This window comes from Mytilus edulis, chromosome 3 (assembly GCF_963676685.1).
Source record: "Mytilus edulis chromosome 3, xbMytEdul2.2, whole genome shotgun sequence".
NCBI classification, from domain to species: Eukaryota; Metazoa; Mollusca; class Bivalvia; order Mytilida; family Mytilidae; genus Mytilus; species Mytilus edulis.
Window position 1 is genome coordinate 54,941,185 of NC_092346.1, and position 19,049 is coordinate 54,960,233.

Sequence of the window (19,049 nt, forward strand, 5' to 3'; positions counted from 1 at the left end):
AGGTTGGGATTGATTTTGGAAGTTTTGGTCCCAACAGTTTAGAAATTAGGGCCAAAAAGGGCCCAAATAAGCATTTTCTAGGTTTTTGCACTATAACTTTAGTTTAAGTAAATAGAAATCAATGATATTTTGACACAAGGTTTATGACCACAAAAGGAAGGTTGGGATTGATTTTGGGTGTTTTGGTTCCGACTGTTTAGGAATTAGGGGCCAAAAAGAAGCCCAAATAAGCATTTTTCTTGGTTTTTGCACCATAACTTTAGTATAAGTAAATAGAAATCTATGAAAGGTTGGAATAGATTTTTTGTATTGGTCCCAGCAGTTTAGGAATTAGAGGCCAAAAGGGTCCAAAATTAAACTTTGTTTGATTTCATCAAAAATTGAATAATTGGGGTTCTTTGATATGCCGAATCTAACTGTGTATGTAGATTCTTAATTTTTGGTCCGGTTTTTAAATTGGTCTACATTAAGGTCCAAAGGGTCCAAAATAAAACTTAGTTTGATTTTAACAAAAATTGAATCCTTGGAGTTCTTTGATATGCTGAATCTAAAAATGTACTTAGATTTTTGATTATTGGCCCAGTTTTCAAGTTGGTCCAAATCGGTGTCCAAAATTAAACTTTGTTTGATTTCATCAAAAATTGAATAATTGGGGTTCTTTGATATGCCGAATCTAACTGTGTATGTAGATTTTTAATTTTTGGTCCCGTTTTCAAGTTGGTCTACATTAAAGTCCAAAGGGTCCAAAATTAAACTAAGTTTGATTTTAACACAAATTGAATTCTTGGGCTTCTTTGATATACTGAATCTAAAAGAGGGACGAAAGATACCAAAGGGACAGTCAGACTCGCAAATCTAAAACAAACTGACAAGGCCATGGCTAAAAATGAAAAAGACAAACAAAAAACAGCACACATGACACAACATAGAAAACTAAAGAATAAACAACACGAACAAATACTTAGATTTTTGATTATGGGCCCAGTTTTCAAGTTGGTCCAAATCAGGATCAAAAAATATTACATTAAGTATTGTACAATAGCAAGAAAGTTCATTAGACCACATTCATTCTGTGTCAGAAACCTATGCTGTGTCAACTATTTAATTTTAAATTTAAATATTTTTGAGGAAGAAATCTTTAATTGATTTGTAAGATCTTGACATTTGTTTTGTGTAAAAAACCCATATAATGTCAAAAATTTGATCACAATCCAAATTCAGAGCTATATCAAGCTTGAATGTTTTGTCCATACTTGCCCCAACTGTTCAGTGTTCAACCTCTGCGGTCGTATAAAGCTGCGCCCTGCAGAGCACCTGGTTAGCTGTTTATTGGAAAGTAAAATACTTTTGCTACATGAATATGGGCTGTTTTATTTCAATACAATGCCAATGGTCAATTTTATTCAAGACACTAAACTACCTTTTAATAACATCAGAAACATTGAAAAAAGTTACGATCAAGACAACAATTTGCCTACCAGCTTTAATATTAAAAAATAAATAAATGAAGGATCTTAGAGTATTTTAAAATATAAAAGTCCATGATTTAATGCTTTAACTATTTTATTTTGCTTTCTAGGTTCATCATTGACTATGAAGTTAAATAGCTTGATTAGAGCACACACCTTGATGCTGAATGGTAGTATCTGTACAAAATGTGGTAAACTTCTAAGCTTCAGTGTCCAGACGTTTAAATCATTTCCAGCTGTACATTTTATAGCTGGATTCCACACACAGGTTTCAGAAACCAGATATGCAAAAGAGAAGAAAGAGAAGAAAGCTGAAACAAGAAAAAAGAGACCTAATGCAAACAAAGTTTACAGTTTTATTGATGAAGCAATAGCAGGTACATAATATATGAACCAAGAAAAAGTAATAAATGAATGTACATGAAATATTTTATTGATTAGTTTAGAATACCAGATAACATTTTCCATATGCTTGATATAATTGCAAGAATATAATTATTTTTTGTGCCTTTTTTAATATTTGTAAATGTTTATTGATGCCAATGACATATAACTAACACAGTACTGCTTAGAACATTTAGATGCCAATGACATATAACTAACACAGTACTGCTCAGAACATTTAGATGCCAATGACATATAACTAACACAGTACTGCTTAGAACATTTAGATGCCAATGACATATAACTAACACAGTACTGCTCAGAACATTTAGATGCCAATGACATATAACTAACACAGTACTGCTTAGAACATTTAGATGCCAATGACATATAACTAACACAGTACTGCTCAGAACATTTAGATGCCAATGACATATAACTAACACAGTACTGCTTAGAACATTTAGATGCCAATGACATATAACTAACACAGTACTGCTCAGAACATTTAGATGCCAATGACATATAACTAACACAGTACTGCTTAGAACATATAGATGCCAATGACATATAACTAACACAGTACTGCTCAGAACATTTAGATGCCAATGACATATAACTAACACAGTACTGCTCAGAACATTTAGATGCCAATGACATATAACTAACACAGTACTGCTTAGAACATATAGATGCCAATGACATATAACTAACACAGTACTGCTCAGAACATTTAGATGCCAATGACATATAACTAACACAGTACTGCTCAGAACATTTAGATGCCAATGACATATAACTAACACAGTACTGCTTAGAACATATAGATGCCAATGACATATAACTAACACAGTACTGCTCAGAACATTTAGATGCCAATGACATATAACTAACACAGTACTGCTTAGAACATATAGATGCCAATGACATATAACTAACACAGTACTGCTCAGAACATATAGATGCCAATGACATATAACTAACACAGTACTGCTTAGAACATATAGATGCCAATGACATATAACTAACACAGTACTGCTCAGAACATTTAGATGCCAATGACATATAACTAACACAGTACTGCTCAGAACATTTAGATGCCAATGACATATAACTAACACAGTACTGCTTAGAACATATAGATGCCAATGACATATAACTAACACAGTACTGCTCAGAACATATAGATGCTAATGACATATAACTAACACAGTACTGCTTAGAACATATAGATGCCAATGACATATAACTAACACAGTACTGCTCAGAACATATAGATGCCAATGACATATAACTAACACAGTACTGCTTAGAACATTTAGATGCCAATGACATATAACTAACACAGTACTGCTCAGAACATTTAGATTTAATCAAATACTTTCAATAAGATGACAGTTGTCACTAGACCCAAATAACTAGACCCTGAACCTTGTTTTGATCACATTTCTCAACTTGATATTTTTAATTTGATGTACATCTTTGATATTATTTCTGTTTGAAACTTGCATCATCACATTTCTGAACAATTTGTCTAGAAAATCAAATGGATTCATTTTATTGATTTAGAATATTCAGGAAGTTGTTAATTCTATAAAAATCAGTGGCGGATCCAGAACTTTTCCTAAAGGGGGGCTCACTCCAGTCATGCTTCAATGATTCCCTATATAATCAACCAAATTTTTCCCACGAAAGGGGGGGGGGGGCCCAGGGCCCCCTGGATCCGCCTATGAAAATGATTCCACTCCCAACTTCTTTTATTAGAATTATAGATTTTTGTTGTCATTTTTTTAAAATGAAATAATGAACTCAATTCTCTTATGTTACAAAATACTTCGGATTCATTATTATTCATGGGAACCAATTTTCATTGATTGACAAGGAAAAGGTGAACCACAAAATTAAATGTTCAATAAATGACAATTTTTTTAAAGGGCACTGCTTGTTTGCAGACTTAGTCTAAACCATAAAATTTATTATCCACAAACATGTAAGTTTTCCTTGAATCCACGAAAAATTGGTACCTACGAAAACAAATGAAGCCACAGTCATGACAGTTTTTCAAAATCTATTCATTATCTAAAGCTTGATTTAACAACAGTCTGAAATGTCATATAGTATTTAATCAATCCACTACATACTTATTGTTGTAGAGCAAATTGCAAATGCAATTCTGAAGAATAGAAAATATAAAGATGGTATCCTTGTTGAAACAGATGCAGGTAGGATTATATGCAATATGTCCTTGTACACAAACAAACAAAAACCATAAATTGTAGACTTTCTTAAATATAATACAACCAGATGCTCAGCAGAGTGCAGCTTTATACGACCACAGAGGTCAAACCCTGAACAGTTGGGGCAAGTATTGACACAACATTCAAGCTTGATACAGCTCTGAATTTGGATTGTGATTAAATAGTTGACTCAGCATAGGTTTCTGACACCATGGACACAGAATGAATGTTGTCTAATGAACTTAAATTTTTTTTGGCTTTTGAGCAATACAATTGTGCCCCTAATTGCTAAATGATTTGAGGCATAACCCCCATAACCATCACTTTCATAGTATGGAAACTTGTTGTATAATTTCAGAGATACACTTAAACACAAGTTATTGACTGGAAACTACAAAAATGCTTATTTGAGCCCCTTTTTTGGCCCCTAATTTCTATACCTATTGGACAAAAATCCCCTAAATCAATCCCAACCTTCCATTAGTGGTATTGAACCTTCTGGTAATTTTTTTTAGAGATCCATTCTCTAAAGCTAAAGTTATTGTCCAGAAACCAAATATGTCTTCAGACAATGACGCAGACGATGCAGACGACAACATGATAGCATTATACAACGCAACTTTTTTGCGTTAGTATAAAAATTGGGTATTCATCCATGACACAAAATTAGAACATGGACAGATAAAACACACAAAAGGTAAAGGAAAAGCACAAACCAAAGTAAACGTTAACCTCACTGTTGGTTTAAGATTGCACCTAGCGCTGGAGGCTGTAAAGAAATTATTAGAAAAAATTAAGCACTCTGTTGAAGTTGAATAGACTGACTGCATGTTCCTCATTATTAGAAGACGTGTTCTTGCATGATTATGTAGGTTTAATGGGTAGCACATGATAAAATTTCAACCTCTTCTTTCACTCTGAAAAGTGACATCAGTCTGCACCAAAAACTTTTTCAACTGCTAGTCCAAACATCAATATTAAGACATTTTTCCTATTTGTCCAAACAATGTTTTGCAAAAACTCACTAGTCTGAATGAAATTTTACTAGACTGGGGCAACGGACTAGTGGCTAACTGTGCAGACTGAATTGTGTTTGTTACTGCGGTATGCTGGTCTCATTGTCATATACCGCACATCTCCTAGGATAGAAAAATATTCAAAAGATTGATATCAACATCTTTTTTTTTCAATTTTCACTTTCTTTTTTTATAATATAATTTGATTTTTATCTTATTGTATTTCCATTCTCTTAAGGTCAAGGAATATTAACCAGAGCTTTAATGGAGAATGGCAAGAAAATACAGAAATATATTGCTGTTGAAAATAATATGGATTATTTGAAAGCATTAGAGGTAAGAGAATTATAGATTTCATCACTGCAACAAGTGTGTTACAATATTTCTTCACTAGAGACAGTTAAATTTTAATATTTAAAGCGTGACACTTGCAGAAAATTTAAATAATTAAAATTTAACTGTTGAAAGTGGAGAAATATTGTAATACACTAGTTATAGTGGTGGAATCTGTTTCTTTACTGATTATTTTCCTTCCTTTTTCAAAGATTATCCGAAATTTATGTTCTTTACATGTGAAGTCGTCAGACATTGTGGCCTTTTTCAGGATGTCCCAACAGGAAATTCACAAGAAATCAAGAAAATTTAACGTCATATTTAAATTTCGACCAATCATTTGTTGGGAACAGATATTTCACTAGTGCTAAGAAATATTTTTCTCACACCACTCAAGAAATGGGAAAATAGCACAAAAATTAAATATGAGTATGAATAAAGGAGGTATGGGGTATACCAATGAGACCACATCCCCATAGCACACAAAAAACATACACATCAACATACAGTCTTCAACAGTAGTTCAATTGGTGGCTTGATTTGATAACTACATGTAGAGCTTATAGTTGGCATAAATGGAGGTTGTCCACATCTCTGACATTGTTGTAAGTCGATATTTTCCTTCCATCAATGGTCACATGGTATAATACATTTTCAGAGGAGATGACATGTGAACACATCTTTCTATATCTATTTGCATGTTTCTTCATTTTGATATCATTATTCTCACAAACAGACAAATAAACAAATTATAATCTACTCTTTTTCACAATCACATGGTCAATAATGATCAATTATGACTCAATTGCCTTGATATTACTTTCGAATTCTTTATACTTATGAAAATCATGAAAACAAGAACACTTGGAAAAAACCCAGCTTCAGGCCATTCATTAGGAGGCGGTACCCTGTACTTTTACCCTCCTATGCTATTGACAAGTACCGCCTAAATGTAGGAATTTTTATATAAGATATTCATGGAATAAATTGAAAAGTACCACCTAGAAACATGGAAAGTACCAGTCAACATGAAAGATAATGAAACCCCTGCAGCTTGCTAATATTGATACCTCACCCATCTTCATGACAAACGCTTTGCAGAATCATTTTACATGTAGTATAATTTCTTACAGTTGTTAATCTTTAAAAAGGCTACTGGTTAATAATTTATGAATAAAATAACTGATATTTTGTAGGATTTACAAAAGAAATTGGGAGAAAACACATTTTTGGTAAAGACCGGGAATCTTTCACATTTTAAATATACCCACAAATATGGTGGATTAAAAGGACATATAAATTTACCAGATATTGTCCCCTTAGGTATGTATTTTTTAAAAGATTTTTTGTAATGGTATTTAATTAAAGAGAAAAGTTACATTGAACTTAAGTTTGTTTACATTTTAACAACTATTTTTTTTTTTATATAATTATATAATTGGAAGGTACATGAAAAGGCATACACTACATGCACTATGAAGCTGTTAATGGCATTTGAAAACAATTGAAATCAAAGTATTTGTTTATTTGGATCATCTAAATTTCACTTTCATTATATATAAAATTATAGCTACAATTATTTTTATCCCCAATTTGATAAAAAAAAAAAAAAATCTGTTCATAGATAATAAAAAAAAATTGGTCAGAATCCAGAGTTTCCTCTTACATTAAAGAGTTAAATATTGAAAAAAATATTTGATTGCTAGAAAAAACTGAATAAAAACGTTGGCGTGAAAAAATTCTGATTCAGAAAAAAAACATACTCCGAACCCCCCTTCTTTTTTGAAGTTAAGTGGTTGCTCCTCTATGAATGCCAACTTGATGATTCAGAGTAGTTTAAAGATACTAAAGATGTCTCGATTACGCATTAAAAAAACGTAGCTTGCTTACAGACGAAGAAAAAGGATTGAGATGTTTTAGGATCCCAACATTTCTATCTTTTCTGTTTGTTTTAGATGGTATTTCTTCTCCAAGGAGTATTTGGCAAAGAGAGGGGGGAATGTTTTTTTATTATTTCTAAATGTATTTTAGCGGATCTGAGATACTAGACAAACAAAATACTATTTACCTCACAATTATTTTGTTTAGTAATGCATTTATGAGTGAATCGTTGTTTGAGTAAAGACCAGTGGCAAATATTTCTTTCAACGTCCAGTCGATTCGGGAAGACCTTTTCAAATGAATTACGGCACGGCAATGATGATGCTTTGAGTCTTGATTAGGGGTTAATAAAACGACATAAAGTTTTTTTTATAACAAATAAATATATCAAAGTTAGACAAATATTTCTGTGAAGAAGTTTATTAATTATTGTAATAAATATCAATTTTATTTAAAAATCATTTCTTCCTTAAATATACATGTTAAAACTAATGATCTAAATGCCTAGTTTTGTATACAATTAACCTACACAAGGCCTACATTGACTATCAACTGCGTGTAGACAAAACATAATTTAAACAACAGGTAAACATAGAGTTTTATCAATGGGAACGTAAATGTGTTTAGTTTACGTGTGAGTTACACTAACACAACACTGAGTTTAGGTCAATGTGTATACGGCCTAAGTGTTTAATTTGTTTTCATAAACTTTAAAACCAATGTATCCCAATTAATCATGTTAAAAGCAATATATATTGTTCATATTTCATGGTAGATTAATGCATAGATTTATTTAAAAGTAAAAGTATGAAAAAAATAATTAGTTACTCTATCTTCCAAAAAAAACAAACTGAAAAGAATTACATTGTCTGTTTCATATATAGGCTGAACATTTTAATTATTTACAATTACTCTTGTAGAGAATAAGAAACAGAAAGTTACATTTGTTGGAAAGATGTCTGAAGGCATTGAAAGTAGCATGGTATTTCACATGTTAGAAGAGCTTGCAGAAAAGGAGGGAGTGTTCAGTAATATAAACCCTGAGTATTTCTTCTTTGTATCACCAGCTATGTGCAGGGTATTATATATACTTTATACAATATAATTATAATATAAAGATTTTTTTTTTAAAAGTAACTTTTATTACTTTGGTCATCAGTTTGCAGCCATAAGAAGCTTTGCTGTGCTGGAAGTGCAATAATCATTGCAATAGACTTGTTTGTAAATGAATATCATACAATTGCCGAGGTTAAAATGTGGTTTCCAAAATTCAAAACAAAGACAGTTATTGTTTAATTCGGTATTCCGAGACAGAAAACCCTGTAATAACCATTATTTACCAAAATCCATTGTACATCATACGATTTTACTATGATTATGCACGTTTTGTGCAATGAATATTTAATTTTTTCCTTAGATGAATATGCTGTTTTATGTGAAATCCAAATGTAATCAAACCTACCAAAGTTTTATCAATATGGAATAAACTGTATTATCACTATTTTACGAAATTTTCATTTGATCTTACTGACAGATAATTTCCTTTCTAAGTAAGGCAGAGTGATATGAAAAGTTAACACTAGAAACTAAGGGCCCACATGCAGCATGATGCTATTGCCAATGATATTAACAAGGTCTTCATAGGTAAAATAGCAAAATATATTATCATTTGTCATCTTAACTCAATTGCTTTTCTCACTTTTGCTCTACCAGCTCAAGCGAGAAAATCAATCTCATTGAGATGACCAATGAATATCTATGACATTTTTGCAAGAAGAATTGTGTTTTCAACAAGCTTGTAATTGAAATAAAGCATGGCATGTAAAGGGAAAAAGGTATTTTTTAACATTGTTTTGTTTTTGTAGAGACTTCGGTGTGTTGAAGTAAGAGGAAGTAGTTTAAAATATTTCCTTCCATTTCCCATGATGATGCATCAGCTGTTTAAGATTAAATATATTGATAAGGTAAGCTGATCTGATTTATTTGTGCTATTTGAAAAAGAAACGATATATGTACATGGACATGAGGATGCTTCTCTTGTGATTTTTTTTTTATATATTATATATAATATAAAAAAGAAGGTGTGGTATGATTGCCAATGAGACAACTCTCTACAAGAGACCAAATGACACAGAAATTAACAACTATAGGTCACTGTGTGTCCTTCAACAATGAGCAAAGCCCATACCACATAGTCCACATTCAATATTCTTTCTGTGTATTTTTTAATTGTAGTTTGCAAGAATTTTAACATGTTATTGAGAATTTTATTGGTGTCCTTCGTCCGTTGTTGTCTTTGTTGTCATCGTCCATCATTGTCTTGGTCGTCATTGTCTGTTGTCATCTTTGTCGTCATCGTCCGTCGTTGTTAACTTTTACAAAAACAGAACATAGGTGTTTATTTTTTTGTATCTCTTAAACGAAATCATTTAGAATTTGACAGACGCTACAAATGTTCATCAGGTTTAGATCTATCTGCCCTGAAGTTTTCAGACAAATATGACAACTCATTATTAGGTTGCTGCCCCTAAATTAGTAAATTGATGATAATTTGCAATTTTTGGTTATTATCTTGAATATTATTATAGATAGAGATAAACTATAGACAGCAATAATGTTCAGCAAAGTAAGATCTACAAATAAGTCAACATGACCCCTTTAGGAGTTATTGCCTTTTATAGACAATTTTTTAACAATTTTTGTAATATTTCACTAAAATCCTCTCCTCTGAAACTACTTTTAAAAACAAAGGAGTAGGTCCGGTAAGGACCGATTTTGGCCTCAAATTTCAGGTTCATCTGACGAAAGATTTTGACCACTTTTTAAACACTTAAGGGTCTATTTCATTTGAATCAATCAGTTTATGTGAAAGATTTTAACTGATTTAGTCATTTAAAACGATCCGATTCAAGCTCAAATATGAAAAATCTATCAAATACGCAGAAAAATGTCACTTTTAAGTTGGTTTTTGTCAAAAATGAACGTGGCCGCATTCGTGTTCATCCTCAACCTTTATATATGTTATGTATTATAATAAAATGCAACTTACATTTCAATATTAAGGATGAACACGAACGCGGCCACTTTCGTTTTACACGAAAACCGTCTAAAATTTAACTAAAATGCTAGAATTGTGAAGATTTCAGTAATTTAGCATGACTTTATGGTGCTAGTACCCGATATATGTGCATTGTATTGTCAAAAACAGCCCATATTTATGTAGCAGTAGCATTCTACTGTCCAATAAGTAACTAAAAGTTTACATTTGAACATTTTTGTAAAACTGCTATATTTTGGGGCCAAAAAGGGGTCTTACTGGACCTACTCCTTTAACCAAACTTGTCCACAAATTTGACGAGGATAAAATTGTTCATTAGGTGAAGATCTATCTGCCCTGGAATTTTCAGACCAATCAGGCTGCCCCTGAATTGGTAATTTTCAGAAAATTTTGCGGCTTTTGGTTATTATCTTGAATATTATTATTGTTAGAGATAAACTGTAAACAGCAATTATGTACAGCAAAGTAAGACCTACAAATAAGTTAACTTGATCAGAATGATCAATTGACCCCTTAAGGAGTTATTGCCCTTTATAGTCAATTTTTAACAATTTTCATAAATTTTGTAAATTTTTACAAAATATTTTCCTCTCTAACTACTGGAATATTTTCTACTGTAACTACTGGGCTAAGTTCATTATAGATAAAGATAATTGTGAGCAGCAAGAATGTTCAGTAAAGTAAGATCTACAAACACATCAGCATCACCAAAACACAATTTTGTTATGAATCCATCTGTGTTCTTTGTTTATTATGCACATAGACCAAGCAAGGTGAGAGACATAGGCTCTTTAGAACAGAAACTAATAAAAACTGAGAGCCCAAACTAAGACCTATTTCTTTAAAAAGGTTGTTGTAAATAAACTTTAATTAACATTTATTTCCTAATATAAAAACTTATTTTTACTACACAGGTTCCATTAACATCATTAAATTTACTACCTGTCAGAAAGTTTCAAGAGGTAAGTGAAGAACTGGTATAAATCAGGAGATGTTGTATAATTGTATGGGAGACAGGCATCCCCAGGAGAACAAAGGAAGAGGATGTATAACACTAGAACTATAAAGCACTTTATGGCCTTCAACTATGAGCAACACCTGAACGGAAGAGAAAGCTTTAAAAGGCTTATCAACCAAATACAAATTATAAATAGGATCTGACTTATGACAGGCACATAAAGTATAACTATAACATTTTATGACAAAAACAACTGCTAAATTAATTTTAAGATCTTATTTATGCACACATCTCAACTTTTCAAATCTTAAAAGTAGGCCATCTCAATCCTGTTAAGTGGGAGATTTGCCTTCGACATTATGATTTTTTCTTTCAGCATTAATCTGACTTTTATAGAATATTCTTGCAATTAACTTCAAATACCATATTCCTAGTCATTATAGACAAACTACAGGTACTTAAAACCTTTTTTTTGTCAGTTAAAGTTACCTGATGACGTCGTTACTGGTAGTAATGGTTATTTATTCCATATGGTACCACGACTTAATGTTATAAGAGAAGTGGACAACTTTCATCATTTATATAAATTCCTATTCCAAATTATCACAAAGAAAAAGAGGGAAAGATTGATTCCAAAGATATGGTAAGTGACATTAGAAGTTTCAAATAAATGTTTATAAAAGTAAAATACCTGTTGTTTTCCAAACCTTAAATTTTAATTTATCTGGATAAAATTACTACTTTACTACATGTAGTGAAAGCTATTGATTTCTTTGTGACCCCATCATAAGTTATCCATCCATAATATTTAATTAAGTTCATATGAAACTTCAAAATAAAAAAAAATGACGGATATGTTTTTATGACTAAATGCCTAATTTTTATAAGCTCACCCTCCCAAAAGGGCCAAGTAAGCTTACTCATCATTTGTCTGTCATCTGTTGTCGTTGTCAAAAATCTCCTCCTCTGAAACTACTTGGCCAAATCATCACTATGGTATTTAGTTTAAAAAATGTGTCTGATGACCCTGCCAGCTAACCAACATGGCTGACATGGCAAAAAACAGTACAAAGGGGTAAAATGCAGTTTTTGGCTTATATCTCTTGAACCAAAGCATTTTGAGCCAATCTGTCGGGTGTTAAATTGTTCAATAGGTCATGATCTATCTGCCCTGTAATATCTGGCATTCCATTGTTGGGTTGCTGCCCCTAAATTGGTAATTAAGAAAGTTTTGCAGTTTTTGGTTATCTTCAATATAATTATAGATAGAGATAAACTGTAAACAGCAATAATGTACAGCAAAGTTAAGATTTACAAATAAGTCAACATGACCAAAATGGTCAATTGACCCCTTAAGGAGTTCTTGCCCTTTATAGTCAATTTTTGACAATTTGTAAATTTTTACAAAATATTTTCCTCTGAAACTACTGGGCCAAGTTCATTAAAGATAGGGATAAACAGCAAGAATGTTCAGTAAAGTAAGACCTATAACCACATCACCATCACCAAAACCCAAATTTTGTCATGAATTCTATTTCTGACTGTAATGTGTGTTCCTTGTTTAATATGCACATAGACCAAGATGAGGGACACATGCTCTTTAGAGTCTCTAGTTATAAAACTTATGTATGTACATATACTGAAGAAAATTCTTTAATTTGTACAAATTTAAAAAAAAAAAAACTTTTTTTAAATTGTTGGCTTCCAGACAACAATTCATCTACATGTTTTTCGTATGCAATTTACCTCAGTGTTACCTATTTTGTTAAAATCTGGTGATTGCCATACTAAGTATAGTTAGTATAGACTGTCCCTGATTACACATTTCAATATTTTCTGTATTTATTTGCAGATGTTAATTGATTGTTCATTTAAGGGTCTCAGCTAGCCAATTCTAGAATATCTTGATCTGGGATCAAGGTACCTGTAAGATTAACCTGATTTACTCTTTATAAAATCTTCTCCAGTATCCTTAGATTATCCTTTCAGTTCTTGTCAACTTAGATTATTCTATGAAAGTTTCAAAATATTCAATATATTCAAAAGGTTATGATGATCATAACTGATCATTTCTTCTTTTTATGGATAAAGGGATATTTTATATATTTATGACAAACCTTAATACAAAAATTCTATTGCTTTTCCCATTTGTAGATAATTGTATGCCTTGCATATTTGATAAAGTTATAGCCACTGGATTGAATCAATGCCCTTAGACATTTTGACCTAAAAGGTATCACCAGGCAAGTAGTAGGCTTATAGGTTGCACTTTTGTAAATAAAGACAATGCTATTTCCCATAGGAACTCCCTTTACGTTTAAAACTGTGCAACTTTAACTATGAAGTTTGGTAATAAATTATTTCCTAAAATGGGAAGTTGATATGCACTTCTATTTTATTCAAAGGTCAAAACATAGGGCTGTGTGGGATATTTTCAATATTTATATGCCCAGAATTTGTAAGATTTAAAACTTATACTTATATTCAGTACTAACCCCTCCCTTCACTTGGAGTCTTCATCAGAATCCAAAATTCTCTCAACCATGTGTTTTTATGCTGGTAACATTCCAAGTTATATCTTTACAAGATGTAACAAAGAGAGCATATCACTAAGGAACCAGCATGTACACAAAACAAAATATCTATAGGTATATATCTCCCCAAAAGAGGTGACGTTTGTAAAACAGCTGCATTTTCAAAGTGCCACCTATAGATTTCAACCCTTGAATTATATAATTTAGCTAAACAATGGACATTTTACACAATTTTGTATCTTTCAGTAACATGTTCCCTGACAGTGGAATACATCTTGTATGTATGGGTATTTTAATGATAGACAGACTTGTTGATATAACCCCACAACAATACTTACAGATATATACAGTAAGTAAACAAATCAAAAAATGTTGCGATATCAAGTTTCCAGTGTCAATGTTACTGCAGAAAACTGTTTTGCAAATGAGTTTCTCTTTAAAAAATGACATCTTTCCTATATTTTCTGTTAAACAATAGTTTCAGCATTGAGTTGTCTTCCTTGGGTTGGTGAATTGTAAATGATTTATACAATATTAAACAAGGAAAAACTATAAGTCGAGCTGACATCCCTAGTTTTTATCATAATTACACCTTATATGAGGATGAAAATGCCCTTTACAGTCAGGCATCAAATGATAATTTTCGGCTACCGTTAGTGTCAAATTGGTTAAAATTTTACCATGATTCATCAAAATATCCTTATCGTGATTCGTCATATGTCTCAAATAATTATCGTTACTGTTATTTTTGGAAACAAAAATAGCGTGATTCATCAACTTCAGCTGATTTTTTTATCGTCTAAAAGAAAGAGTACATTATATCGTCATGCAGACATCAATTCAAATAAACGATTAAATGATAGAATAACTGATGTTTACACATATATACCATGATGTTACAAAAAGATAGCACTCGCATGTATAACATGTATAAGTTCACGTATAATTCCCTCAGTACTACAATTTCCCTTCACCTCTACAGACTGTTTAAATCAAAATCTATTCGGTGTAATTGAACAGATATTTCATGTTATGGAGGGCTATTTGCGAAAAATACCTGTCTTGGGATCACAATTTCACAGTCCCTTGACTGGCATTTTTTGCTAATACCCCTCCATAACATGATATATCTGTTCAATATCCAGCAAGGATTAATATTTTAAATGCCTGTAGAACAAACTTTTAATGTAGTTATCTCAATAAATAGAGAAATCAGCCTATACATGTATTAATTCTTATATTTAATATTTTATTGGAATTTAATTTTTGCAGGAAATGAAGACTTGGCCTGGATATGAGGAATCCATTATACATTCTATGTTATCTGATTCTGACACCAAGGATGAAAAATCTCATGTAGAGCACGGTCTCATCGAACATCATGAAGAGCATGACCTTATGGAATACCATGGAGAACATAAAAAACTAATCAAACATCAAGATCAACATACTGAGATAATAAAACATGAGGAAAATTAACGTGATTTGAATGAGCATGGTAAAGAGAACAATAATTTAATATGATTTGATAAAGATCCTGATACCCTTTGGGAACTTATCAAAGAAAATTATTCATTGACATCTACAATACAAACTATAATCAACCTAAAGAATACTGCAGTTATCATATAAATGGTGATGGATGTAATTAGTCCTCATGGAAGTTCATGTAATACTAGACAGAGCAACTAGTATACATGTATAAGTAAGTTATTTTTAATTACCAATGAAATGTTTCTGTATTCTAAACCTGTGTATGAATTGAATGATTTCCATCCTGGAAGTCCACTTAATCCTTTCACATATCTAGGTAATTGGTCAAGGTCATCTGAAATCTCTACTGAAATGTTATGCTCCTTTTTGTGATACCAACCCTTGATATTCACAAATGCAGACATTCTAAAAGTGTCATTTTGAATGTATAGGTTGCATTTCTGTAAATATTGACAATGCAATTTCCCATAGGAACTCCTTTTACAGGTAAAACTGTACCACTTTTACTATGAAGTTTTAAAAAAAATCTTATCCTAAAATTGAAAGCTCTACAATTTATTCAAATGTTAAAATATAGGGCTGTGCGGCATATTTTCAACATTTATATGCCCTTAACTTCTCAGAGTTTAAACTAACACTAATTTTTAACTACCCCTACCTCGAATGAAGGGTTACCACAGATTTCAATTTAAACAATTATGCACATGTATATTTACTGGTAACATTCCCAAGTTATGTCCCTATGAGATGGAACACAGAGAGCATAACTGGGAACCTGAGTATGTAAACAAAATTAATTTTCTATTAATATTCTAGATCTCCCCAAAAGAGGCGTGGTTTGAGAAACAGCTGTATTTACAAAGTCTAACCTTTGACATTATAAGCTAAAAGGTTATGCTATTACTGAAAAACTAAAATAAGTATGCTCAATATGTTAAAAAATTTTGAATGCAGCAACATTGTTTATATTTTTTTAATGGCTTTCTCAAAAATTGGTGATCAATATAAATGTCAAATTTTATGAAAAAAATACAAGAGTTACAGTTCTTTGATTGAGTACTGTTTCCTTGCTGTGGAAAGGTCATTGGACTTTCATCTGGAATTTTTTTTAACAATAAATAGATTTATACAGGTGTCAATTTTTCTTTACATAACTGTTGAAATGGTTAGTTTTAAACTTTCCAGACTAATTATAGTGATGATAGGGAATGAAAGGTGTCACCATATAATTATATCTTGACAAGTAGTAAAACTTGTTTGAATGAAATTTTCTTTAAGATTGCATCAGATCAAAATGTACTTGAAAACAAAATAGTTCAATCTTTAGAAATAAATAAGGTTATTTTTACACTGATTTTCCGAATTGCATCTTACCGTATAAAAGAGACTAAAGTGCATTGATAATGGTCAAAATTGGAAAGGGTCAGTGTTGTTTAAAGTGTAACAAAGTTTATAGTATAATTTATGGGCTGTTGAAAGTCTTTACCAATAATATTATTTATTTATTATACTTCAGTGTGTTTTTTCTATATAAAAAGTAATGAAATAGTTGTGCTATTTCATTCCACAGAACCATTTGCCAGTCAATAGTTTCAAAGACTATTACACCGGTTAATAGTTTCATAATCATCTTTCCCGTACTTTTCATGCTTATTTTTCATTGGACGATAATGATGTCATTGACTACTCTGCTTGGTTACGTATGCTTTGCAACGTCAAACTCCCGCTAATATTGTAAACGGTGGAATCTGTTAGTGTTGATTGTAATTTCACTTATAAGAAGCAATTATAAAAAAGAAAAAAAAATCTTCACTGGGAATTTTTTAAAGATCTAAAATATAGTACCTTATTCTTAATATGGGTTCGCTCTCCGTATATAAAAAGTGAATTTGCGTTTGGTGTATTTTAGCTAGAATTTTTTTTAAGCACAGAAAGTTTAACATAAGTATTTCTTGTCTTGATTGAAATTAATGAAATATTTATTAATACAAAACGAATTATAAAAAAAAGTATAGTTCATCATGTGCATATAAAGTTATGTGACATTTTTGTTTTCTTTCAGATGATATATATATACACTTTTAGAAAATTATTTATTTGGTATATATATAAAATACTTAATGGTTGAGTTGTTCAGTATAATAAAACACCTAATGACTGGGTGTGCGGGTAATAGCAAGTTTGTTGTCCCTTCGCATACCAACTATTGCTCTCGGCTTTGCCTCGAGCAATAGTTGGTACCTCAGGGACAACAAACTTGCTATTACCCTCACACCCAGTCAATAGGTGTATACTGTTGATGTCTTTAACAATAAGATTATTTAAAATTTTCCCCAAATATCCTAATTCTCCCTCGCCCACACAATGTCTGAACATGAGCCCCTCCCCCCTTTCTCCAAAATAAATGAAAAAAATATAATTGTCATGATGGTTGTTGATGAATTATTAGATAATTTGTATCTCTCTATATATGAACCACTTAATTGAACATATTTTTATGAAGTATTTATACATTTAGGAGGTAGGGAGATGAGGCATTTGGCCAAGGATTGTTATTGCTTCTATTCAAGATTGTCATTTATGTGAAATTTTAAGTAAAAACTGAACAAAAATGCTCAAATTTATGGAAGAAGTTTTGAGAATTTTGAAAGCAATGAATCAAACATTTTCCAACCAGATTTCTAAAGAATCAGTTATTAATTAGGTTATGTACAGCAGGTGGGTGGGAGGCTGACAAATCATGTCTGTTGAATAGCTTGATAAAGCTTTTACAAAATCTTTACAAATCTGGATATGTTTTTTCATGTGTCATGTTTCAAGCTAAAATTATCTTTGTTGAGTTGTAGACCTTTAAGTAGAGAAAGTGATGCTAAACGTGTGTCTGTGCAATAACACTTTGACGGAAGTCTTTTGAAATTTAGATATGTTATTTCCTGTGACTTAACCCTTTAGCCCCAATCCCCTCCTGTAGGCAACAACCATTCTTTGATGGCCCCTATGACCCTCTATACTTTTTGAACTGCCCAAGCTGATCTGTCATGATAGCAGGGACTTCAACCAAGCAATTCATGGTCCATAAACTCTCCTCAGATCTCTGTTCATGAAAATATGGCACTTTGAAAACGTTTAAGAGTTCAAAATAGGAAAAACGTGAAAAGTAGCCAAAATCAGGAGGGGCCGGCATCTTTTGATGACCACTACGTAACTGAGAGTGACTGTAGGCATAAACTATTATCATAAATGCATGCATAGGTGGTTCAGGAACACATTGAGGTATAATATGGCCAATAGGAACCTAGTCTGTAAAATCTAGGTCACCGTTTTGCCAAAAATCAGTAAAAACAGCCATATAGGCAGACCTTAATTGACCATAATAATTACCCAGCAAGACACTCCAGTCTCACATACTCCCAGTTAGCATGAATTGACTGCTGTAACTATAGGGTAATAACCTAATGACAAAGAAACACAGTGATGTCAATGTTCACCTCTCAAGGTCGTTTTAAAATAGGGAAATAGACAGAAAATTATCATTTTTCAGTGAGGGTGGGTTCAAACCCTCAAGAAAATATTCGACCTCCCACCCCACCACACCCCCTAACTATGCCATCCGCTCCCAAATCCCAATTTATAGTTTAATAGATGAGCACCAGTTACAGCATCAAGAGTCTGCTAATTTGCATAT

General features: G+C 31.8%; 1 protein-coding gene across 2 annotated transcripts in view; it reads left to right on the forward strand.

Moving 5' to 3' along the window:
* The window catches only part of LOC139514353 (dimethyladenosine transferase 2, mitochondrial-like), a 57,131-nt gene that overhangs the window by 1,676 nt on the left and 36,406 nt on the right, over positions 1-19,049 (forward strand). The window contains exons 2-11 of one of the 2 annotated variants that reach the window (XR_011662602.1): positions 1,580-1,846; positions 4,007-4,075; positions 5,345-5,442; positions 6,636-6,762; positions 8,241-8,398; positions 9,186-9,284; positions 11,293-11,340; positions 11,816-11,979; positions 14,117-14,219; positions 15,143-15,575. Coding sequence is in view for 1 of the 2 variants with exons in the window: in XM_071303464.1 (XP_071159565.1) it covers positions 1,594-1,846; positions 4,007-4,075; positions 5,345-5,442; positions 6,636-6,762; positions 8,241-8,398; positions 9,186-9,284; positions 11,293-11,340; positions 11,816-11,979; positions 14,117-14,219; positions 15,143-15,349 (1,326 nt within the window). In the remaining variant the exon portion in view is untranslated. The remainder of the gene's footprint in view (positions 1-1,579; positions 1,847-4,006; positions 4,076-5,344; positions 5,443-6,635; positions 6,763-8,240; positions 8,399-9,185; positions 9,285-11,292; positions 11,341-11,815; positions 11,980-14,116; positions 14,220-15,142; positions 15,576-19,049) is intronic. The other variant, XM_071303464.1, reaches the window with a different exon arrangement.